At 41.1% G+C, this 26180-nt stretch overlaps 1 protein-coding gene across 5 annotated transcripts in view; it reads left to right on the top strand.

Annotated features, from left to right (window-relative positions):
- Window positions 1-4110: 4110 nt before the first annotated feature.
- The window catches only part of ITGB1 (integrin subunit beta 1), a 43054-nt gene continuing 20984 nt past the window's right edge, over window positions 4111-26180 (top strand). For 2 of the 5 annotated variants that reach the window (XM_087857884.1, XM_045786412.2), the window contains exons 1-4: window positions 19094-19112; window positions 20635-20701; window positions 23214-23299; window positions 25802-26024. In XM_087857884.1, the coding sequence (XP_087714010.1) occupies window positions 19107-19112; window positions 20635-20701; window positions 23214-23299; window positions 25802-26024 (382 nt within the window). In that variant the 5' untranslated portion in view covers window positions 19094-19106. Of the gene's footprint in view, window positions 4246-4696; window positions 4716-17054; window positions 17074-19093; window positions 19113-20634; window positions 20702-23213; window positions 23300-25801; window positions 26025-26180 lie in introns of those variants that run through there. The other 3 variants (XM_045786409.2, XM_045786411.2, XM_045786410.2) reach the window with 3 other exon arrangements.

Raw genomic sequence — 26180 nt, forward strand, 5'->3', positions numbered from 1 at the left:
GCATGTTAGTTGTCTATTTGGAGACAGAAAAAGAAGGAACTGGAAGGACTGTCTCACTCTTGTTTTTCTAAGAGTCAAATAATTCCCAGGGCTACTTCTTTTTCTTTAACCAAAGCACACAGATTCACATTTTAATAGAGGGATTTTTAGTTTCTTAGGAAAAGAAATGGGGTTATTTTTTACTAAGAAGCACTTCAGCAATAGTATTATAAGACATCATCAGAGACTTTTATTCCTTCCCTCCTCTTCTGCTCATCTTTGTCCCTTTTCTAATGTTTAAAGAAGAGTTACGTTCTAAGTGGCTGGTGGCAGATGAGGAAAATATATCTAGGTCGCTCTGTAGAAACAGTTCTTGGAAACGTAGCTGATGACTTACCTAGCCACTGTCAATCAGTTTGCTCCAGGAGCCATCACATACATTTATAATGGTATTTAAAACACGAGTCTTGTTGACCGACCAGGTTACTTTCAAAGACTTTCCTCAGTTGAAGCTCTAAGTAGGGCGAATTCATCAGTAGGAGCCCCTTCAGTTAGCACACTCATCCCCACACAAGTTTCCCCCATCGTTAATGTTAGAATTGGTTTTCACCTGTAAACCTGGAATCTGATTTTCAATGTGTCCCTATGCATTCCCTTCAAATTTCTAAAATTATTTCTTATTCCTGATTGTCTGGACACTCTTCTTTACTGGATGACCATAGACTCTACCATTCATATCTGGGTATAGTTTGGGGAATGAAAGGGGTGCTATTAATAATTATGCTTGGACAACAAACTCTGGCTATCTTGGGCATACCAGGACACAGAGTCTCCCTGCTTATTTAAAAGCAGTCTGGTGTGGATTGTGCCAAAGTTTGCCAGTCAGCGGCCAACACCAAGAAAAAATTGGTCTTAGGTGTACTTGCATTCTTCCAATGCAAGCATCCATCCTTTGTTCTAACCACACAGACTCCTCTGATGCTTATTGCACTTAGAAAATGATTCATAGGGGCACCTGGGTGGCTCAGTCATTAAGCGGCTGCCTTCGGCTCAGGGCGTGGTCCTGGAGTTCTGGGATCGAGCCCCACGTCAGGCTCCTCCACTGGGAGCCTGCTTCTTCCTCTCCCACTCCCCCTGCCTGTGTTCCCTCTCTCGCTGGCTGTCTCTCTGTCAAATGAATGAATAAAATCTTTAAAAAAAAAAAAAGAAAATGATTCATAAAAGAACACATATTAAACTATTTGCCCATAAAAGTTTATACTGTTTAAGGTTGTTCTCACTGTCAAAGATTGAAAAGCCTTCAAGTAATCACGGGGTGATTTGTGGCTTACTGAACGGGGTAATATTGAGAGGGTAAGTCCCAAGACTGCTCAAAGTGCAAGACAAAGACAGCTCTCCACTCCTGAAGTCAAAATCAACTTACTCACTCCCCATCCTGTATTTCATAATCATGGGATTATGAAATTAGCAGATTAACAATCTGCTAGATCTAAAGGTCAGTAATCAAACTGTGATCCCACTGTTTAAAAGAGATAATCGAGTTCCTAAGAACCTTTAGTTTCTTTTGTGCCTCACTAAATATTAGTGGTTCCTTTCATTTATGTAAGCCCATCCTTTAATTATTCATAGAAGTAGGGATTAAAGGCCAATTGAAAGGAACCTACGTATCCAATAAAGTCTTTGCCCGTGAGCAACACTGAAACTTCACTTTGGAAAACAGTAGTTGAATAAAGATACCTTCCTTCCTTCCTTCCTTCCTTCCTTCCTTCCTTTCTTTCTTTCTTTCTTTCTTTCTTTCTTTCTTTCTTTCTTTCTTATTTTTTTATTTTAGAGAAAGAGAGAGGTGCGGTAAGCGGAGAGGGAGTGGGAGAGAGAAACCCAAGCAGAACTGCCACTGAGTGCAGAGCCCAACATGGGGCTCAATCTCATGATCCTGAGATCAGGACCTGAGCTGGAACCAAGAGTTGGATGCTTAACCCAACTGTGCCTCCCAGGTGCCCTGAATAGAGATATATTTCAAGGGACATACAGTAGTATGGTGACAAAACCAAAGACCAACTTTTAATTATCAGATGTAATGACTTAGGAGATGGAAGAAGACAACTTATAATTGGGAGACAGTATAGGTACAATATAATTTGTTTGAAAGTTAAGGTACCAATAGATACCCTGTCACGATATGATCTAGCAATGTGATTTATACTATCTCTATTTACTAGGACTTCCTGTTCAGCATGGTAAGACAGACCAATCCTTTTTTATTTTTGAGTAGTCATAAATTTTATAGTTAGCTAACTATTCATTAATAGTTATATGAAATCACAGGTAGAGCCATACTCCTGCTCAATTACTGCTTTTCTCAGATAACATTTTTTTTAATTTCTCATTTTTTTCAAGGCTCATGAATTCTGTACATAAATTGTTACTCACACTTCAGTTTAGCAGAATGTTCTAACCTGGTCCCAAGGGAGCAAAAGGACCTCTTTATTCATTTATCAAATATTAGCTGAGTCCCTGTTATGTGTCTTGGAACAGTGTTTGACACTGGGATGAGATGATTCAACTGCCCTTGAACTAATTTAGTTTAGGGTTGTACAAATCTAAACTTTGTAATATCCTGGTGGCACAGACTGCCTCCTCAAATCACACACAGAGAGGAAAATTCTGGGAAATGCAGTGCAAATCAGGCATAGATCAATTATGCTTTATCTTTGAACTTCAGTCTCCCATGTCGAGACCAGGCCACTTTTAATTGTGAATAGTGGTATAACCAAGAATCCAAGATTCTTTAAATCCAAGAATGTTGAGCTCTGTGTCAGCTTTACTATTGGGATATTAATACAGAGACATCATTTAGCCTCATCCATTAAGTGGGAAAAATCATGTCCATTTCTTCGAGGTCTTTAGAGATTATCTAACCAACAGATTTGATTTTGCTGGTGAGCAATATACAAACTTTCCATAGGTAGAATTATTTTATTTTCTCTTATTTAAAATTGGCAGCCTAACGAGCATCTCAGCTTCTCATCTCCCCCAAGTGAAACTCTACTTCTCAGTTTCACAAATCTTATTTGAACTCTATTCCCAACAGGGTGCTGCAGCTAGCTGCCCAGGTGGCAGGGCACAACAATTTCTGTTAACAGGATGGCAGCTTGCCAGCAGCATATTCTGAATTACTGGGTTTCAGTATGATGTTGGGTGGTACAAGTTTCAATCCTCTTATCAAAAAAAAATGTGTCCAGCTATTCTCATAATGAATGTTTCCCTTCTCTTTGAAATGTTCCTTCTCCAGCCCTCATCTCCACCTACTAAAAAAAAAGGAAGAGAAACAGACACTGTATTCTTATGGATGGAATTTTTCCTCCTAACCCTGCTCCCCATAAATGGACCTCCAGATTAATTTAACAAAAGCAGATCCCTGACTCACACTATTTTTCCCGAAAACTTTCCTAAAAACCCGTCTTTCTTGGTATCGATTTTTTTGTCTTCACCACCTACCTCATAGACTCAAGTCGAGCAAACTATCACAGAAAACAGTATTGGCTTTAGCTGATTCCCTTCCAAAAGTTAAATGTTTTGGGCCCCACGAAGCCCTGTAGGGTGAGCGGCTGTCTCGATGGGCTTGGGGCTGAAGGAGCTGCCGGGACAATCCTGGGCAAAACGGACCTTTGGGTGTGGCTCTGGGGAAGTAGAATGTAGGGCCGAAAAGGAGTCCAGCCCCAGGCTCCCTAAGGCCCACCCAGCCTTCTCTCATGGGAGGATATTACAGCTCGCCGGGGCCCTGCGGAGCACCGGCGCTCACCCCAACGCTCCCTTGGCAGGAAAGGAAACTGAGGCACGGCGAAGGCCTGGCCGAGTCCGCGCCCCGCCCTCCACGACTCTCCCCCAGGCCCCGCTCCCGCCCCACTCCTTTGTCCAGGCCGCGGTCTTCCTGCCTCCTCCTCCGCCTCCGCCGCCACCTCCTCGCCTCCGGCGCGGCTGACGCGGCCCGGGAGGAATGCGTTTCCGGAGGGAGAGCGCGGCGGCGGCGGCCTGAGGAGAGGATCGGCCGCGCCGAGGAGGCGGTGCCGCGGGGGTCGTTTCCTGCCGGGAGGCGGCGCCGGGCCTCCGAGTCTCCTCCTCCCACCCCCGAGGAGGAGGAGCCGCCGCCGCCCGCCGCGCCCGAGACCCGGGAGGCCGCGCCAGCCCACGGGAGAGACCGAGCAGGAGCCGCGGAGCAGCAGGCCCGAGCCGAGCGCGCCGGGGCCTGGACGCCGCCCGGAGAAAGTAGGCGCCCTGGGGGGCGGGGCGGGCGGCGGCCGCGGGGCCCCTGAGCGCCGCCGGACCTCGGGCGCTCAGCTGGGGGCCAGGCCCCGCGTGTCGGGGGCGGGGGACGTTGGGGCCGGGTGGGCCGCCGGGCCGCGGCGTGGGTGGGGGCGGAATCCTGCCCTGGGGCCGGAGAGGAAGTCCGGCCGGCGGCCGCGCTCCCGGCTTCTCCCGCGGCCCTTCCTGCCCTTCCCAGGCGCGGGCGTCCCGAGGGCTCGGAGCCGGCCCGGCGGCGTTGCGAGTGGGAGGGTCGCCGGCCTGGGCGCTGTCACGTCGGGGCGGGGGTCGGCGGAGGACCCGGGCCCGCGACCGGCCCCCCCCCGACACCTGCCATTCATAGCCAGCCTTGCCTGACTCGTGGCCTGGGCTGGGTTGTGCGAACTGACCCCGCGCGGCGCCCGGGTTTCCGTCCGCGGCTCCGGCGCGTGCAGGTGAGAAGGCGAGGGGCGGCCTCCCCGGGACTCGACGCCGCTTTAGGACTTTGAACGATCCTTGACGGTTTCCCTTTGTTTCCATTCCTGTCGCCGGCTGCTTTTCCTTTGAGCAGCGTTGAGTTTAGTAATTCGCTTCCAGCATCCAGAAGTTGGGCCTGTGGCCTGGGGTGAATTGTGGGGTGGGCCCCAACAAAAGTTGGCACCGTGGAGCCGCTAGGAAAAGAAGGCGCGGTGTTGGCATATATAGGTTTTTCCACTTAATGTTTATGAGGGCCGCACTTGAGTGTGGGATCCCTCAGCGTGAGGGTCCCGGGCGCTCCGCAAGATCGGTGCCCGACCTGCTCCTGGTGCCTTCTTACTACGTGTCAGTTCTTGTGCTTCCTAACAAGCGGTAGTTTAAGAATACCAGTATTTTATGCCTAAGTCATTGTTATTTCACCGAATTTGTGCTTTGGAGTCAAAATCTAGCACTAGTAAATTACTCTCTTTAGGCTTCCATTTCCGCATCTGTAAAATGGGAACAATACCCACACTAATAATAAAAGAAGCTATTATAGTAACGACAGTGTGGGCCATGCTTAGCTCTAAGCACTTTATCTGTATTTTCTCATTTTATCCTGGAACCGATACAATGAGGTAGGTGCCATTTTTATCCCCATTTTACAAATGAAGAAACTGAGGCACAGGGAGCATAAGTAACTTGGCTGTGATCATGGAGCCAGTGAGTGGAGAACGCATGGGGTCTAGCACCGGAGCCCATGTTTGAACCACAGGTAACCTTTCCTAACTACAATATACTTGTGAAAATTAAAGGTAATACATAAAACAGTTTAGAGTTGAGTAGATGCTCAATAAATATGCCTCCTTTTCATCCCTTCTTGATATATTAAAAAGATTTTTTAAAAAAATTTCAGGATGTAATTGATAACATCATTAACAAGGTTTCCTTGGATCACATTCCACATAGATATTCATGTGGGTAGAATTACTGGGTTGTTATTTTTTGTTGTTTTGATGGTACAAAAATAATGTGAAATGAATTTTGGTTAGGCATCTTTCTTAACCTACAGCCTTTAGGTTATATTAATAGACCACTTTTAGAAATGATTAAGAAATTTTAGATGAAAGTTAACCTATTCTCCATTTGTGAATATATGGGTCCAGAAGGGGATAGGACTTACTTAAGAGTTCCGCTACAGTGTTTATATTTTTAAATAATTTTAGTTCACTGATCAATATTAAATGAGTGACGGAAGATAATGAAGTGATACATAGAAAACAGAGAGAACAAATCAGTATTTTGGGGACAGGTCTCTGAGGAAAAAGCCATTCATTTATCCTAAAATTAAGTATAAAATGGAAGATGTTATTAGAATGTTAGCCAAAAAGACAGGGGATGTGGTTAATACTTCTGTAAATAGAAAGCAAATCAACTCCAAGTTAAGGCATTGGTGTTGACTTCACAGACCTAAAATGTAAAGTTTTTGTAATGTTGACTTTTTTTAAAAGAATGCTAAATTCCATATTATTTTGTTATTATTTTATAATACCCTCCACAATCTGTGCATGAAAACGTATAGAATCAACAATATTGAAAATTGCTAGATTTAGTAATTTTAACAATCATGTGGCTTTTTTCTTAACTTTCTGGCAGTATAATTAAAATCTGGCCCAAATTTCCATCACCGAATGAATATGGAGTTCTATATTGTTATCGGTAAACTCCTGACTCCAGGAGCTTCTCTGGGGACATCTGGTCACTTTGTAATAGAATTAATCAGTTTAATGTGCTAGTTTTAATGAAATGCTTGCCACATAATAGCTTTATTGTTCGGCTTCTTGCCAAATAAATTGTGGCTTACAACATGGGGGGGAGTAATAGAATCGTCTACCTCAGGAAAATATTTTTCTTTAATATTCGGTTAGTGCACTGGTCTGCTCTTAACTGCACTGCTGGAATGATGCGATGAAACATCTCCCTCCTGCTCAAAGTTGCAGAACTTCTGAGATTTTCAGTTTCTGAATGTGTAACAAGCTGAATGTGTCTGAGGATTTATATGGCCTCTTGTTAAATTTTAGATTTGCCCGCTCTGCATGGAAAGTTAGGATGTGTCAGGTTGTGGGTAGATTCCTAAAGGATTGTATTGTGCAGATATGTAAATATCTCTTATTGTATTAGCAGATCTAACTTTGGTTATATATTGTGGGATTTTTGTCCTTTTTTGTTGTAGTGGGAATCTTGGGGAAGGGGGATGGGTTGACAGGAGTAAGAGTAAAGGAAGAGTGCATTAGTCTTCAGGATTCTGAAATGGTAGCAGTATCTATAGATGGAGAAAGCTGAAAAAATACTACGGTATGTATTTGGGTTGAAGGAGGTCCAGTCTACAAAACCCAGAACATTAGCAACCTTAGAATATTTCAGTGGGTAGGTGAAAAAAATGTGGTATCTCTTCCTCAGGAGCCGTGTGCAAAAGGAGCCAAACTGTACTCTTAAATTTCTCTTCTTTTCAGAGATGGCTAGTTGTAAGATTTACAGAGTTATGTTTATAAAATAATATAGAGTGGGTTTTTGGAAGTCAGCTACTTTTAAAATTTATTTTTGGCTTGTGGTCTTTGATGGTAAGGTTAACTATAGTTAGCAATATGCTAAATTGTTTATATCATCTTGAAATATGTGTATGTGAGAAAAAAGAAATGGATTCGAATATCCATACTACATACCTAAGTAAGCCCATACACACACCCATATAGATATATATGTATATATGTTTTATTTACTGAACTAGTGTCATTGCACAGTCTCCAAAGTGCAGGTTTCTGGATGTATAAAATGACTCATTAGAGTATAGGAAGAAAATATTAGGCTTAATATTATATATACATATATGTATACATATACATATATATTTTTTAACCTTATTTAAAGTTTAAAATTTTTATTTTTAATATCTTATTATATTGCTATGGAAGTACATGTATTTTAGTTTATAAATAAATACGTATTTTGGGTATATGTTAGCTCAAAAATCTTTTCAGTAATAAAAGTGGGTGATCAAAAAGCTTTGGAGATCATTGGCGTAGGGGATGCTTTGGGTGTGGATACAAGCACTGCTGTATTCAGGAGGGAGAATTGATGAAACCTGGTGTCTAAAATAAGAGAGGTGAAAGAAACCCAGAGTGACACAGGCTTCTGGTTAGGTGGTGTCACTTCCCAGGGCAGGCAGTATGATCACAAGGGGGTGGTATTGCGGTGGTACTGATTGACTGGAGGGAGAGGAAATGATGAATTTATAACGCCGAGTGTTTTTAAAAGTGACATCGGTAGAGATGTCTAAGAGCTCAATTGAATACACAGATGAGGAGCTCAGAACAAGAAGTCTGGTTGGGAGATTCTGGAAGTCTAGTCTGTAAGTGCTAGTTGAAGCTATGGGCTGCTGCTGAGAACACCAGAGGAGAGTCTTCAGGGGGAAAAGGGGCCAGGCAGAAAGCCTGGGAACACTTATAAACAGTCTCGGGTTGGGTGGAGGAGAAGGAATCCAGGAAAGCATTTCCTGCCCTGTTTGGTCTCTGAATTCCTAACTCCTTTGTGTGACAGTTTAGCAAGTGTCTTGGGTCTTTGGGAGATTTTCCTGTGATTGACATGTTTGAGGTAAAGACAAAAAGACTTACTAGTCATTTTAGACCCGTCACTAGAAGAGCAGTTTGATGTAATAAAGGCTTTGTGATTGGGAGGTGGTAGACCTGGGTTTCAGTATAAGCTGTGCCACTGAATTCCTCTGTGACCTTTGCTGGAATACTGCACCTTCCAGGGCTTTGGCTTCTGCAGCTACACCATCAAGAAGTGGTCTGTATGTTTCCCTCGTTCTGTCATTCTGTGAGTTGAAGGATAGCTACCGCTCAACCCAGGCAGTGTGGAGTGCCCCTCTTCTCCCGCGAGCAACCATTTTCTTGTATCATCACCAGAGAGGACGGGTGCTATGCCAAATTATTGCTTTAAGAAAACCTGTTAGTGTTGACCAGCCAAATCTATAATTGAGAGCTCTTTGTCAGATGTAACTCTGTTGTAGGTTACATTTTTTCCATCAGTGTGTTGAGTGCCAGTTACTGAAAAATGCTGTGCTCAGTAGTTGTAGATCAAATGGCCGACATGGACTTTGCTGTTGAGTAGGTTGTCTAGTTAGGACAAGTTGTGTTTAATCTAGGGAAACAGCAGATACCGAGGAATATTTTACACAGTGTACTATACCAGGTAATTTTCTGTAGTAGATTTTGAGAAAAAGATCAGCATTGGCATAAGTGGTTTTAGAATGCTTTATAAAGGAGCTTGGAGTGGCATGAACAAAGATACAGATGATAGATGGGTGACCTATGCCAAGGACAGTATAAGTAGAAGGCAGAATTCAGTCTAATTTAGCAAATATTGTTTGACTACTCTGCATGTGTGTATGTGCACCTGTGTGCACATGTGTGTATGTGTGCGTGTGTGTACGAGTATCTGTTGAAAGCCTGGATTTTGTCTTCCCTCTAATCTGGTGTGGTTCACAGACCTGAGTACAATTAGTTATGATAGAAGTTTGAATTAAAACAATATTATTGAGCATCACTGAAACTGAAGGTTTGTCATTTACTATGCTGGACACTTAAGAATATGTTTTAGGAGTAGTTAATTCTCATTATTGTGGTTGGTGAGGAGATGAAGAGCCAGTGAAGGCCAAAAAAAGAGAAAGAAAGAAGAAAAGTTAGCATTTTATTTTGCTGTAGGGAATGTAGTTTAAGTGGATGAGGAAAGTATTCACATGAAAAATTTATTGGGAACGTACCATTTGAAGTATGGAAGTCACATCTCAGTGTATAAATGTTTACTGAGTGAATATATGAGTAAACTTTCTTACTCTTTGTGAAACTCGGAATAGTAATTTCTTGGCTCTCCAATATTTTATAGTTAACATATGATTTCTTTCATATTATGATTGCAGTGCTCCTCAGAAGGGGTCATGGTAGCTCATATTTGATTGTTGAGGAGGAGGTTGTAGTTTGAAAAAGTACATTCGTTATATTAGGGAAAAAACCAAAAAACACAATAGGGAGTGGATTTGTGCTTGTTAAAGGAGCATGGGTTTAGGATGATTGAAAACCGTTATTAAGTAGTCACTCAGGTGCTTATGTTTGGAAGCCTGTGACTAGTGAATGAGTCAGAGAGCAGGAAGAAAATCTAGTAGCTAAGTAAAATGTGATCTACAGATCACCATAAAAACCTGTGCTGCTAAGAGCTTTTACATCAATGATCATATTTTACCTTTGCAGCGGTTCTGAGGTAGATATTATTTCCAGCTTAGCACTGAGTCCAATGAGAAATTTATTTCTCCCTATGTTTAGTTTTTAAAACATTTGTTACATATCTAAACTATACCTAGCATTGTGCTTGTCCCACTCCACTGCAGGGCAGAGAGGAGCTGTGGCAAAAGGTATGGTCCAAAGTTATTAAACTTTTGATCAAGTAAGAATTTTGGAGTGATCCACCTAAAAGTAGATAAAATCACACAATTTGGGAACATTATTTACAATTCTCCTTAATTAAAATAATGTAGAACAGATGTTGTTTTCAAGTGCTTATTGATACCGTTACCGGGGTGGTGAACATTTTTTGCTAGCTCCATTTACAGTTGTCTTTGTAAACTTGCCCCAAAATAAAATTTCTCGAACAAAACTGTTACTGACCTACTCTTTTCTCCTTTCAGGGAAGGGCAAAATCTATAGCCGTAGCAGGTGTAGAAAAGGAACAGCTCACTAGGCTGGTTTGAAAAATATTGGTTGCTAGATAATGTCCAGCGGAAGGAGGAGCTTGGAAGAACTGATCTCAGGCAACTTTCCATGCTCATTTTGGATCAGCCTTTAAAATATTATGGCTTGATAGTTTTGGTTCAAGTGTCTTCTGCTTGTATTTTAAGTCTGTCCTTCTTCAGACTTGAGTTTATTAATGCCCCCTCGTCGATCTTTTTAGTTTAATGCTCTTTTTTTTTAAACTGTGTTAGCAGTTTATTATAAAAGGATGTAATTCATGAACAGCCAGATGGAGAAGGTGCGTGGGCAGCCGCTGGAAGTGCCACTTTCCCTGAATCTCCACAATTCACCAAGCTAAGAGCTCCCAATTCTTTTTCTTTCTCTTTCTTTCTTTCCTTTCTTTCTTTCTTTCTTTCTTTCTTTCTTCTTTCTTTCTTTCTTTTTTTTTCCATTTCCACATAGGCTCTTCCTTTTGAGGGGTGGTGGTGGTATACCAGTTACCTGTTTACTAGATCACCACTGGCTCCATCATGTTTCTAATTGGCCTGAATTATTTTGAATTCTGTGTGGTTTTTCTCAAGCATGCTCACTGTGTCGTGTTGATCCTGTTCCTTGTATTTACGAGTTCTGTAAAGGATTTCAACTTATATTTCCTCCCTGAGTTCTGTATGCTTTTCTTCTAGTTTTGTGGTCTTACTATTTCTGGCTGATCACCATGAGACCTATTTGAGATTTACTAAATTTCTTCAAGAGCATAATGAATTCATTTAGATTCCCTCCTATTTTCAGAGAGGATTCTTCACTTCCTTTCACTTTTTCTACTGTAGAAGTTTTTCCTGATTAAGTTCCGTGCCCTCCCCCGCCCCCACCAACCGATTTATCTTTGAGGCTTTTTATGTGCCAACGTGTAGTGTATCCGTTCTTTATCTTTCCTGTGCACTTGTGGGCTGGGTGGTGGGTCACGGTGATTGATCTTCCATATTCACATTTCCTTGGAGAAGGTGGGCAGACCAGTTCTAGTGATGAATTCTGCTTCAGTCTGTTATTGTCATTTTCTTAAAGAATTTAGCCCTGTTAAGAGCTGTTCTCAGGATTCAAATTGTTTTGTGAGCTGTAGCTTTGGAGCAGCCTAACCTTTGCTGTTGGAGCTCTAGTTTCAGGTGGATGTCACCATTGGGGAAGAAAGAGTCGGTGCTCATAAAAAGCACATTTTCTTCTTCTGGGCAAGAGTAGTGAATTGTAGAAAGGTTTCTAGTTCAGACTACTGTTCTATTTATCCACAGTAGGTGGAAAAGGACTTCTAGTGAAGTGTTAGTTGTATCTTTTCCTTGAAGTACTTGGCCTCTTCTCTCTTATTCCCTCTTGTTTTTTCTTTCTTCTTCATCCTTTCTGCTAAGTTTTTGTTAATCATTAATTCTGCCTTTTTATTTGGGTCATAAACACCTTCCTGGTCACCAGCACATACCTCTTCCTGCCAGAGAGAGGGAAATAAAATGTTGAGTTTTAATTGTTCTTCCTGTAGGGGATAGATGCTCTTGCCCCAGAGGAGTGCATCCCCACTCTTACCCTCAAATTTGATGGAATAGAGATCAGTGGGATTTCTGAGCACCTTGCATTTGGGCTGCCCTCTGTACGGGAGAAGTGGGAGGAGCTGCATGTAAATTCTCTGAGGCTTTCAGTTTGGCTTTGTGTTGTTTTTATACTCTGTAACGATTTTTAAATATTATTCTTTTATAGGACTATTTTTTTCCCTTTTAAAAGCAGATACAGAAAATAATGATGGTGGGACAGCCTTGGGATGAATACAGCTGTATTATATTTTTAGGAGAGATTTATGATATACTTCAATGTAGCTATCCTAATCTTTTCTATTAAGGTGAAAAGATTTTAAAATGTTATGACATGAGAAAGGAAGCAAATTCTATTCTCTGAAAGAGAGTATTTGAAAATTAAAAACCCTTGACCTTTCTTATTAGAAACCTACTTCTATTGAAAGCTTGAGCTTTTGAATCAGGCCTAGGTTTATATCCCACCCAGCTTTGTCACTGAGTCTGGCTTTGTCTGCATAGTAGATTTGCAATAAATATTTGCTGACTTGAATTTACTTAGTTGTGTTGGAAAAAAATGCACCCTTTTGCAAGAATTTGATAGGAAGAAGTTTTTTGTGGATAGCTTTTTTTGTGGCTTTTTGGTACCTTATTTTAAAACTTGAAATAAATGTAACTCACCACTTTTTAAAAGTAATTTTCCTCTGGGGCGCCTGGGTGGCACAGCGGTTAAGCGTCTGCCTTCGGCTCAGGGCGTGATCCCGGCGTTATGGGATCGAGCCCCACATCAGGCTCCTCCGCTATGAGCCTGCTTCTTCCTCTCCCACTTCCCCTGCTTGTGTTCCCTCTCTCACTGGCTATCTCTGTCAAATAAATAAATAAAATCTTTAAAAAAAAAAAAAAAGTAATTTTCCTCTGAAATATAATCGTTCAATTTTTACACATACAGTACTTAAAAAGTTTCTAAAGATTTTATCTGTAAATGTAAAAGGAAATGCCACATGAATTACTTGTGACAGTGTTAAAAATATTAAATAATGTGTGTTTAGAATTTGAATAGGACATAAAAGCACACTTTGGTGAATAAAGGTGAGTTTAGAGTGGAGATTAAAATAATTATGTACAATTTTTGACAGTGGGAACAATGCACACAGTTCAGGCTGTTAACCACTAAAATGAAATTGTTCGGAGGAGGTGCTTAAGATGATTTATTGTTTAAGGAATGAATTGTGACCTTTTAGATAAACTTGAATATGGTAAAAAGTAATACGAGGGTAAAATGCCTCTGTAGAAATCGAGGCACAAAACCTGTGGGTACACTCATGAAATTAGCCAATTAAATTAACTTTGGTTGGCCTCCATTCAGTTTGAAGGACTAAGAAATAAACTCACAGAACATTGTTGATCCTTTCCACTACTATGCTCTGAGTCTGTTCTCACCCTGGAAGGATGTTCTTTTTTTTTTTAAATAGTGACTTGAGTAGGCCTTCAAAAATTATAGTTTAATGAAGCACAGACCAGGTGATAGCTTGTACGTAATTCAGATGGTCTGATCTCCATTCCACCTCTGTGACCCTGGAGAGGTTATTTTACCTCTCTGTGGTTTGGTTTCCTCATCTGTAAACCAAAGACGATATCATTCCCAACCGCGTAGAGGTACTTGGAGGGGATAGCTGTTATTATTTTTATCATTATTGTCATTGTAGTCATTTGAAAGTGTTGAAATAAAAATGAGATAACTTTTTATTACAAATTACCCTAAATCCTCAAAAGTCAGTATATTGTGTTATTCTTGTCTGTGTCTGCTCTATCCCCTCTCTGGCTCTTTAAGTATATCAATCTTCCTCGATAGAGAGAGAACACCAAGCAGTGACTTCTGGGGAGATGACAGTTCATAAGGACAGGTCAGCTCCACACATCTGTAGTAGATGGGTAGGAGCTGCTCGTAGCTTAAATACTAAATTTTTACAACAAAGACTGTTCATATCTGATTTAGTATATGTATCTGACTTCAATCACCACCCCAGTTCTTGCCATCATCAGGGGTCCTCAAGAGTACATGCAGGTGGTACCTCTCACGCTCTGGTCTAGCAGTTTCCTTGACTTTTTCCACTCCGGTGGCCTTCGAGCATTGTATTAGAAACCTCATCTGTCCTCCTAACCTCCTCCTGGCGTCTCTGATTCCAGCCACTGCTGCTGGGAAGAGTTAGTGGTTGACTCACTGCATCTTGCTTCACGTTCCTCCCGGGACTGCTCTGGTGTGCCTGTGGGGCGAGAAGCTGCTGCAGCCTTCTGGGCGGACGCACCACGGTTCTTGGAAGTGTGGGGGAAGTGAATGCCCCTCAGGGCCGACTTTCACCTGTGGGGACTGGCATTAATAAATGTACTTCTCCACATTGACCTTCCTCTGGACAGACTTTCTGTACACTTCTCAGAACTTCTCAGCCAGGTCAAGCCTCTAGGCACCCACATGGCAAATAAGTCTCCTCCTGAATTGGCCAATTTGGTTCACTCTCTTCGGCATCTGTGTCTTTCCCTGGGGTCACCTTTGTATAAAAATCGCCTACAGTCCTGTTTTTGTCTCAGCCTCTGCTTTCTGAAGGAACTCTGACTCAAACAATTGCCCGTAGCTATATCCTGGCTTAGAACTTTTACCCAAGACTACCTGTGTCTGAAATGTTAAACCTGTCCTTCTTTCGGGCTCTCTTCCCTCCCCTGTGCTCATGAGCCCCTTTTCTCTCACCTACCTCTTGTGATCTCTAGTCCTTTGACTTTGTCCTCTTCTTTGTTATGAACTGTTGGCCAGCATAGCTGGTGCCTCCTCCCCGCCTACCCGTGCTTGCCAGGGAAACCAATGCATGGATTCAGTGATTTCCAGTGGGAGTCTGAGGACCCATGGGAGGTAGTCTCAGTGATTGGAGCTACAGGAATTGGTAAAAATGTTGTGCTTTTGTGCTAAAAATTACAGGACTAAGCAACCGACATCTGGATTATCTGGTCAACTACTTTGTAACAGAGTCATTATTATTTTGGTGCCGAGTTTTATTTGTATGTGTAAATTAATCTTGGTTCATACAGGTGAAGCATTTTACGTCTAGCTTTAAGTTGGCTGTATATACCTAGATGAATTGAAAATTGGTATTACTAGGGTGTCTATAGTAACTTTTCTATTTAAAGAGAGTCTGCACATTAATTCTGAGAAACTCTTCTTTCCTGGGCTTCTGAGTAATGTCAGAGAAAATGTCATGCAGTTTAATGTAGTTCAGCAAAAATTTTTGAGCATCGACTTTGTGCCAAGTGGTTCTGGTACTTGCTATGGCTGAATAGGACGCACGGAGGCCCTGTCTTCTTGGGGCCTGGAACCCATCAGGAAAGATGGGTCTGAGCAGGTCGTTGGGAGGGAGAGGAGTGGATGTGCCCTGAGGGCTCCTGGTACCCTTCCCCCTGGAGCCCCTCCTCCTCCTCTCCCAGCAGTTGTCCTTGCTCCCGCTTTCAGAGCAAACCTAGGCTGTCTGGCCCTGAGCTGACTGACAGACGCACCTCTCTTCAGGCTCACACTGGAGCCTGATGCTGGATGTTGTCCTCTCTGCTCCAAGGACGCCGGGCTCCATCAGTTCCTCTCTCTTGGGTCTTCACCTCGTTAGCTCACCTCTTCCCGAGTATTCTTTCTCTCACGGCCTCCTGTTTTCATAGTTTCAGTTGCGCCTCTGTGCCAGCTGCTCTGGGGTAATCCGTCATCTCTAACCCTGACTTATCTCCTGACATCAAGACCTGTGTCTAACCTTCCATAGGTAGCCTCCCGGCAAGTCCCTCAGGCGTCTCACCTTACACAGTTCTAAAACAAAGGCATTATTTGCTCCTCTGACGTCATCCTCCTTCTGCCTTCTTTGTTTGAAAGTGGTGATTCCTTTTCCAAGCAACTGTCAGATCCCCACTGTGCTTCCTCATAATCCACAGTTGTCTTTTCCTCGTGGTCCGCCTTGCTACTGGGTGCCTTCAGGTGTTCGCTGAGCCCAGCGGTGGAAGCCGTGCTTGTTGTGTAGCTCTTACCTCGACCCTCATCCTCTGCCTCACGCATTTTCTGCCATGTATGTATCTGCCCCATTTCCCCCCCCAGTTTCCCTGCTATGTATAGAATAGAATCTAAACCCTTTGAGCATGGAGGGCCTGGAAGGCTCTCTGTAACCCAGCTCCTCCTGCCTCGCTGGTCTTGGTTTCTATTTTTCCCATCTTATAATTTAAGCCTCAGAAATGCTTAAGTACGTTAAGATTCTTTTTGGCCTTTATGATTTTAAGATTTTTTTAAAATTTATTTTAAGATTATAATATAATTTTTACTTATTGTAGAAAATTACAGGGACAAAATAATCGTTCGTCCCACAGCCCAGATTTAACTATAAATGACATATACGTATATATGTTATATATATTTTATATATATATATATATATTTAAGATTTTATTTACTTATTTGACAGGAGAGAGTGAGAGAGCACAAGCAGGGGGAGGGGTAGAGGGAGAGAGAAAAACAGATTCCCCACCGAGCAGGGAGCCTAATGCGGGGCTCAATTCCAGGACCTGAGATCATGACCTAAGCTGAAGGCAGACGCCCCTAGATATATTTTTTCTAATGTTTTTTCTGTATAGATAAGAGTGAGACAGTCCCAATTGGGTGGTGAGGAGCAGAGTCACCCAAATGTGTATGTTTAGAAATGAGGTTGGAAAGAAGTTACTGTAATTCTTCCTAGGACTCCGGGGCTTTGCACATACAAACCTCTTGCCTGGAACATTTCTCTCCATCTGCCCGCCTGTTTTGCCAAATGCATGAAGCCTCTGAACTTGGCCAGGCAGATTTTGGTGTCCTCAGTGCACTTTGTCCTTATTTTCATTGCAGAAACCATCACATCATATTGTAATCATCCGTATTTTTGTCTGAACGGAAAATTCCTTGGGACAGCGGTTTTTGTGTCTCCAGATAGGGCACAAAACCTGACGAAGCTGGCCGGCTGAGGAAGAACTTCCAGAAGGTGGGGGGAGAAACCAGTAGGGCCCGAGGGAACAGAGCGGGTTAAGAAAGAATGGTGAAATGGATTAAGTGCTGCCCGTAAATTCCCTGGGTGGCAGGTGGCTGTAGCTCCCCAAGTACCTATTGTAGGCAGTCAAGAAGTTTTTGAATGAGTGAGTGAATGCAGAGAGTAAGACAAAGCCTGGAAGATTCTTTGGTTTTGCAAGAGCAGTTTCACAGGCGTGGTAGGACGTGGACACCAGTCACAGCCGGTTGAGGAGGGAGTAGGAGATTGTAAACTGGAGAACAGTGTGGACAACGATTTCTAGACCTTTGAGGACAGGATTAGGTTAATGGCTGGAGGCATCTGTCCCTGCCGGCCCCTCAGGATGAAGTGCTCTGCAGGGAATGCCCTTGGTGGGAAACTCCTTAGCGCGGGCCTTGCAGGGGAACAGGCCCCGCCTACCGCGCGTGCGGGCTGTAGACCCGGGTGGGCGTCCAGTAAATCGGCTGCGGATGTGGCCCAGCCCACACTGGGAGAAGAGCTGCCTTAGGAGGAAATGGCGCGGGAAGCTCTTGGGGCGTCCTTGTCCCGCCCCCACGTGCAGGAGGAGCGTCTGGTACCTGCAGGGACTGTCGGCCTTGACCGGGAGGCCGCCGAGTGTCCTGTGCCGCTTCCTCCGCACAGCCCGCTCTCCTCTCCTCGGCCAGGTTCTTCTCCGCCTCGTCCTCACCGCTCTGTACTCGTTTCTGTCGTCTTCTGTCACCAGTGGCTTCTGTGTTTCCCTGCGGGAAAGCCTGGCCTTTTACAGGCGTCCCCAGCCAATGAGGGTGCCTGTTTCTCGCCAGTGTGCTGACCAGTCACAGCAGAGTTGACGAGTGTCCTTGACCTGTTCGCAGCTGCTGTCCTGTTCTCTCAGCTGCTCTTCAACACTAAGGCCTTGTTTTGCCTGCTTCTGGGTTTGGAGCTCTTCCAGAGCAAGAGAGTATCAGGAGGCTAATCTCTGACTTGTCAAGGTTTACAGAAGGAAAAGGGCAGGGCCTTTAAAGTAATATTTTAAAGGTGGGTAGCCTAAGGATGTGAGGCTTCCTAAAACACAATGTTTCAGTTACCTGGTAACTTTATCTTCATGGTGATTCTCTGAATTGTGTAATACTTTAAAATGTTTTTCAAAGCAGTCTAGTGGTCCTTGAAGTAGCCTGAGGAGTATCCTGAAGAAACACGTATCAGCCCATATATGGAACAAATAGTTACTCTATTTACTTTGTGGAAACCGCCCAGATGGTCCATTCATCACAGTCTTAATGTTCCAGGGTCTTTTCGTCATAACCTTGGAATTGATAACATTATTTGAATTGCTTAGAATTTTAGTCTACATGGGTTTATCGCACATAAACCTGTTGGAGAGGCCATAGAAGGCAAACTGTAGGCATGTCCCACTTCTGTGACTCTCCGCAGTTACAGTCTTTTGGATGCTGTTACAAGTGATACGTAAGCAAAATTTTGTAAGCTCCCAGCACAGCAGGACTTGCTGGGCTGAGCACAATGTAGAGCGTGTGGTTACGTAAGTTACTCTCACTGCTCTTCGCCGGGAAGCCAACAGAGAAAGCTTAAACAGCATTTAACAGCGGAAGAGACAGGGATCTGGGGTGCTCTGAGCACAACGTTGAAGCACTCTTCGAGAGTTGTGGGAATAGCATCTTAGAATGGAAGCTTTTGAAGCCAGAAGGTTTTTTTTAAAAAGAAATATTTTTTTCTTACTAAAGGAAATTTACCAGGAAAGAAAAAAATCCCACACAGTTACCCATCATTGTTTTTATTAAGAAAGGGAAAAGAGGAAAACACAATTGAAAAACAAGCCCATTGTCTTTTTTTTTTTTTAATAAAGATTTAGTGTGGGGGGGGCAGAGGGTGAGGGGCAAGCAGACTCCCCACTGAGCGCAGAGGCCCACGCAGGGCTCCATCCCAGGACCCTGAGATCACGACCTGAGCCAAAATCGAGTTAGATTCTTCACCGACTAAGTCACCCAGGCGCCCAACATTGTCTTTATATTATGCAGGTAAGTTTCTGTCATCTCTGGGTCTCCTCGGTTACTTTATACGTTCATGTACTGTTATTTTCACATACCTGTCCTCTAAATGTATATTTTGCATCCAGAATTTTTCTAAAAACCTTTTGTTGTTACTACATTTTATCTTTATAACTCTAATAGTCCGTCTGGTTGACGGAGTTTGCTGTTTCCTTGTTACTGGGTAGAGGACGTTTGCATTTTTGCCTATTGGAAATAAACGAGTTATGTGTGTGTATCACCTTTTATATTTTTAACTATTTCCTCAAGGTGAATATCTAATAACTAGATTGCTGAGTCAGAAGGTAGAAACATTTTTTAATGGTTCTTTTATTTCCCCAAAAAAATACCAGTTATAGTATACCAGCACTGGCTCTGGTTTCTCTCAGCCATATACAATAGTTGTGTTGGGTTAAAACTTCCCGCCACTTTTTTTTTTTCCTTGCTGGTTTACCTGATATGGCTTTAATTTATATTTCTTTGATAACTAGTAAAGCTAACTTTTTGGGATTTTACAGTATTTGTTTTTTTGGATTCTTTTGGGAGAGGCAGATATTTGTACATAATTGGCTGCTAGCCCGAGAGCAGTAAACACTTAAAGGCTCTATAGGGTTAGCGAGCTGTGGCTAGAGCCATCTTTGACCCACTCTGCTGAAGTATAGATTAGTATTGTGACAACTGACTCACTGCATAGTATAGATTAGTATTGTGAGAACTGTCCTATACCTAATGTGTACAGGTTGGCGTAATTCTGAATAATATACAGGAGATTACTTAATTTTTCTTTAGAGATTCTGGAAGACACTGAAACCCCTGTCAGGTCTTCTTAGGCTCCCCTCCTGCACTTTTTCTTTTTGTTTTTTTTTGTTTTTGTTTTTGTGTAGTTTGTAGATCTAGAAATGACAGGGAATTGAACAAAATATTTAATTTCATGCATAGAAGTTATTTTATTTAAAAAAGATAACTAATTACAGGAGCTCAGCCTCAAAAATTAACTGAGGCCTTGTGCAGGATGTTGGTCTTAGCCTGAGGAGAAATAGACATTATTGAAAAGTTATAAGCAAGAGCGCGAGCCATCTGGATTTTGACAAGTTCACTCAAACTAACCTCCAGTATTGAGGTAACGGAAGCATCTGGATGTGGCCCCCTAATAGCCATAGGAGGTAATAGAATAGAGATTCCACGGAACAAAGACTATTAATGGTTTTGTGGTGTTCAGGAATACTTGACACTTTTTGTTAGTTAGATGTTGAAATATATTTGATATGGAGAAAGGTGAGAATGGATTCTAGGGATCCGGTATGGACATTATGTTAATGTCAGTGACAGGTAACTGGGAAGGGGAAGAGGAGGATAAAAGGGGTCTAGAGAGGGATTGGAGAAGAAATGGTTTGAGAGAGATTATGTTTATAAAATCAACAGAAGATAAGGTGAGTAGAAATGTTTTGTGTTTAATGTATCATCTTTTTTTGTTATTTTCTTAATATTTAGCGATGTACATTTTATATTTCAGATGAATTTGCAACTGATTTTCTGGATTGGGCTGATCAGTTCGATTTGCTGTGTGTTTGGCCAAGCAGGTAAAAAAAAAAAAGTTTTCATTGTCTTTTCATTTCAGTGTCTTGTATTACTTTTTGACCAATTAGATTCTTGAGCAAATCGAAACCACATCGTGCTGCTCCTTCTGAAAGCCGGGCAAGGGCTTTCCTCTCCCTCGGGGAACAGGTTCTTGGAGTGGCCTGTGAGGCCCTTCATTGCCCAGCCCCTCGCTGCTGTCACCCAGAACAGCGGCAGGGCGGGTTGGCTAAGGAAATGCTGAAGTGGTAGGAATACAGAACACTACAGAAAGGTCTTTTAAGACTGTAATAGGCTGTTTAAGTGAGCATGGAGAAAGCAAAGTTGTGAAATCTATTTAGAAGAAAATAAAGTGAACCTGTAGAACGGTGGATTATGAACAAACCCTTACTATCTTAAAAAATTAAACCAGGAACAACTGACTTTCTAGAAGATATTCTTTTTTTTTTTTAATGTTTTTTTATTATATTATGTTAGTCACCATACAGTACACCCCTGGTTTCTAGAAGATATTCTTACTCTTGATCAAAAAGTCTTGCAAAATATTGGCATTATCTCGAAGAGGAATGAAACATAAAGCCAAAAATCCTCTTACAAACATGATGCGTCCACATCTGCAGTAATGGATGTGCTGTTCTCTTCTCCAAATCTCAGAAAATGCATTGCCTAGAACAATTATTTGATCTTAGAACAGGAAGGACATGGAAAAATGAAGAAAAACCTTAAAGGAAATTATTGATAAAGTTGATTACATAAAACCAACAACAACATAAAAACCCAAACTGTCTGGATGTCAGAACACCATCAAGATGAGAAACGAAACAAAGGTTTAATTTCATAGCACGTGTTGAGATCCAGTAAAAATACGTGAATGTGATAGAAGAAAAATTAGCAAAGGATATAAAAATGTACAAAAGAAATGGTCAGTAAAATATGATAAAAATGAAACCTTAAATAACTGATGATAGAATTGATATTCTAATTTATATGCATTAAATGAGTAAAAGATTCTTTATATTAAAAAAGTACTTGGTGTTTGTCAAAAGTCTGGTGAAAACGGTAATTGTGTACTGCTTATAGGATTATAAATTTGAATATCACTTCTGGATAGAAATTAGTGTATACTGAGAATATTAAAAACATGAATACCCTCCAACTCAGTATTTTTTTTTTTTTAAAGATTTTATTTATTTATTTGACAGAGATAGAGACAGCCAGCGAGAGAGGGAACACAAGCAGGGGGAGTGGGAGAGGAAGAAGCAGGCTCATAGCGGAGGAGCCTGATGTGGGGCTCGATCCCAGAACGCCGGGATCACGCCCTGAGACGAAGGCAGACGCTTAACCACTGTGCCACCCAGGCGCCCCCCAACTCAGTATTTTTTATTTGTGCTAAGGAAATGATGAGAGTTTTACATCATGGGAATGGCCCTCAGAATGGGTGGATGTATGTGCCCGTACACACACATGTATTTGGAGGATTCGCGTGTGCATGTGAGCAAGTATGTGGAAACTACGCCTGTATGCAATTGAAAAGAATCTAAATGTGTCCAACATCAAGTAGGACGTATTAACATAATAAAATATATAATCATTAAAAGCCATCTTTTTAAAGAATTTGTAATGGAACACTTAGGATAAAGTATAAAAAGTAGTATGCGAAATGGATATTCTCAATTTATCCAAATAATGTCTATATGCGTGCTTCCTTGCTATTTTTTTTATCTACATAAAAAAAGACTGAAAAAAATATACAAAAATGCTAACGGTAGTTATCTCTTAGTGAATTATGGGTAATTTTTGGTTTGTTCTTTATGCTTTTATGTACCTTCCAAATTTTCTGTTATGAATATATATTAGATTTAGAATCGGAGAAGACACACTGGAGACAGTCCATGTTAGTACTCACCGCACGGAAGGCAAGCTGATCCTCACTCAGGTGGATTCAAAGAAACATGAGACATGCTTCGAACATAGAGCCTAAAAAAGTCATGGGATTGTGGAGTGGATGAAGAGGGGCTTTTCAAGTATTTAACATACTGAAAATGAAGGGAAAGCTTTTGCAGATGCTTTCGTGGGTATGGGTGTGGTAGTAGGAGTTAAATGAAAAGAAATAGTATTTTACCCAGTTGTAAGAAAACTCCTGATAGTTATGACCATCCAACATAATAGATCCTGAAATTATGCCTTTGATGAAAAGGATGAATATATAGATTACTGGTACGTAGTCTTTGTATGGAAGACAAGAACACTATCTTTTCATGGCTTTCTATGCCAAAGTAATCTAACATCACCTCTTTGGGGTAGGTCTGGATCAGTGTAGTAACAATTATTATATGGTATGTAATATAATGTAATGTATAATTATAAAATATAACGTGTAACAATATAGGACATCATGTTGTATTATTCATATTTAAGGTTTATATGCATTGTATTATTTGTCATTGTAATCATTTTTCATTATTTTCCCTCTTGAAACTTCAAGTAAAGTTGTCTCTTCTTTGTGTGTCCTGACAGATGAAAATAGATGTTTAAAAGCAAATGCCAAATCATGTGGAGAATGTATACAAGCAGGGCCAAATTGTGGATGGTGTACAAATTCAGTAAGTAAAATTGCTCAAGGCCTTTCCATTTACTCTCTAGTCATTTACTGTGGGCCCATATTGTATCTTTGGGAAATGTTAAATATGAATTTTCACTTAAATCAATGTTTATTGAATACGTATCAACTCTGTGTCTATACATGATGGTCTAGAGGTGTGCTGTTTAGTACGGTAACCACTAGGCCCACGTAGCTGTCGAGCACTTGAGACGTGCTCCATGGTGGTCCTACTTGAGAATTGCCATAAGCCTCAAATACATCCCAAAGTTTGAAGACTTAATGATAAAAAAAATCATTAATAATGGTGAAATGGTAATACTTTATATATATTGTTGAAATTAATTTCCCGTTTCTTTTTATTTTGTCTCTCAGTGTGGCTACTAGGTAATTTTAAAATACATATATAGCTCACCTTTGTGGCATGCATTATATTTCTGTTGGTAGCTTCCCCCAAATCCCTAGCCATTTAATTTGACTGTTTTAGATTTTGCCCTTTTTTTGTAGGGAGAGGTATAAGCTAACCTTCCTAATTATATTCGAGTTAGAACTGATACAGAATTGATTTGCATCCCAGTAAAAACCCACTGAGGTTAGGGTTTAACTTTTATTCGCTTTTGTCATCTGTGTACATGGCTCAACTTGATACCTTTCACAAAGCCTACTGAATGTCAAATGAGTAAGTGTGTGGGTGACTGTCAGGACAGGAAGTATAGGGAGGTCACTGTGAGGATATATAATTTATTCACAGAGCGAATAATATCAGAAGGTCAAAGTTTTATTGTTTGTTTTTACTCAGGCACCTGAGTCCATACATTGCAGCTGTCGGTTTCATAGGTGTAACTGAACTGGTTAAATATCAGATACTTCGTATGGTTTGACCATACGAAAGACAAAATCAGAGGTTTTTGTTTTGTTACTTCAAAATTTTTCTAGTGATACTTTCTGTTCTCCTGAAGATGGTATTCTGGAATTCAGTTTGTCTCAGGCAGGGCGTACTTGCCAAACTGTTCTTTAAATAATTTAGCCTTTGAAATTTGTGGCATGATTTTGGAATGTGTTTAGTGAAATCTTGTTTGAGTTACAGTCTTAAAGTTCCCATGCGAGGCTACTGTGCTTTGGTAGTATTTTAGGCTTGATGATACAGAAAAGTAGTTTAGCTTCGAACTGTTTAACCCTTTGTATTCCCTTCCTGTTGTTTCTTTAATTACATAAATGCTCTCATTAGTGTTGTGTTTCCCTTAAAAATAACTGATTAAAACCATTGTGTATTCTTTGTATTTAAATATCGTCACTTATGCAACACCATGAAACAAATACCGTATAAAATTGAACATAAAATGACCTGAAAGAAAAGCCGTTTCCTCACTTTCCCAATGCCAAGATTAAATCTTTGGCTTAATACAACTACGTATAAAATTTTTAGGGGTATATGTGAAATACTCAAATGTCTGTTATAATAATTGATTATTATAGGTACACATTTTAAAGTGACACATACCTACCACACACTAATGTCATTGTTTTTCTCCACTCAGATTTCATGAAAAACTTGTATCCAGAGATTTTACATATATCTTAACAGCAGTGTTTTTGCTTTCACTGATACTTCTTCACTCATCTGATAAAATTTTTATTTCCATCTAAGTTGTTGGAGGTATAACACATTATGAAATCCTATCACTACTGGAAATTTTACCCCAAGCCACAAGTAGCGTTTTTATACCATTCAGACCTTTTTTATTTTTATATTTTTAAAATGCACCGTATGGAGATAGACTCATGACCTTGTCATGTGATCAGATTTTACTGTGATTATTGTTTCATATGTCATGTAATCACCACTGTGATTATTGTTTTTCAAAATGAATTTTAAAAGCCTTATTTAAAATAATAGCCAAAACTTGAAATTTTTTCATATCTCCAGAATACTTACTAACTCTGTGTTAAATTTCTCAGTCTCCTTTTTAAAAATTGCATCATTCACTGAGACACCTTCAGGCAAATATGTTTTCCCTAAACGCTGAATTGTTCAAAATAATGTGAGGAGAACCTACGTAATATGAAGGACTTACATAGGACTTCTTAAAGGGAACTTTTGGGGAAAAAAATTGTCCAGTATTTGGTTATGTACATTATTTATTAGTGGCCATTAAGCATACTGAATATGTGATTTTTCATTGAAGAAATTTCTTTGATTTAGATACTTTGAATTTGAAGGTGGGACAGTTAAAATGTACACTTAGGTCCGTCCTAAGTATTACTAAAGTAATACATTACTAGTAGTATTTATAAAGGGATTACTCTTCTAGAGAATGAGTTCATTTGTTTTTAAACAAGAGCATATGATCTGGGTAAAGGGAACATTTTGTTTAAAAACCAGAAATGAAGTATGTTAGTTGTGTCACTTGATTTTTGCATTTTGATTGCATATATGCAATTATATTACGCAGCGTGTTTGATCATTACACTTGTTACTTACACCTATATTTTGTATGTCACTTAGACATTTTTACAAGAAGGAATGCCTACTTCTGCACGGTGTGATGATTTAGAAGCTTTAAAAAAGAAGGGTTGCCATCCAGATGACATAGAAAATCCCAGAGGCTCCAAAGATATAAAGAAAAACAAAAATGTAACCAACCGTAGCAAAGGAACAGCAGAGAAGCTCCAGCCAGAAGATATTACTCAGATCCAGCCTCAGCAGTTGGTTTTGCAATTACGATCAGGTACAGAAATCTAATTGTATGGGGGTGCCTGGGTGGCGCAGTCGTGAAGCGTCTGCCTTCGGCTCAGGGCGTGATCCAGGCGTTATGGGATCGAGCCCCACATCAGGCTCCTCCGCTGGGAGCCTGCTTCTTCCTCTCCCACTCCCCCTGCTTGTG

Source organism: Ursus americanus, chromosome 31 (assembly GCF_024610735.1).
Source record: "Ursus americanus isolate L20-20 chromosome 31, mUrsAme1.1.p, whole genome shotgun sequence".
Classification (NCBI taxonomy): domain Eukaryota; kingdom Metazoa; phylum Chordata; class Mammalia; order Carnivora; family Ursidae; genus Ursus; species Ursus americanus.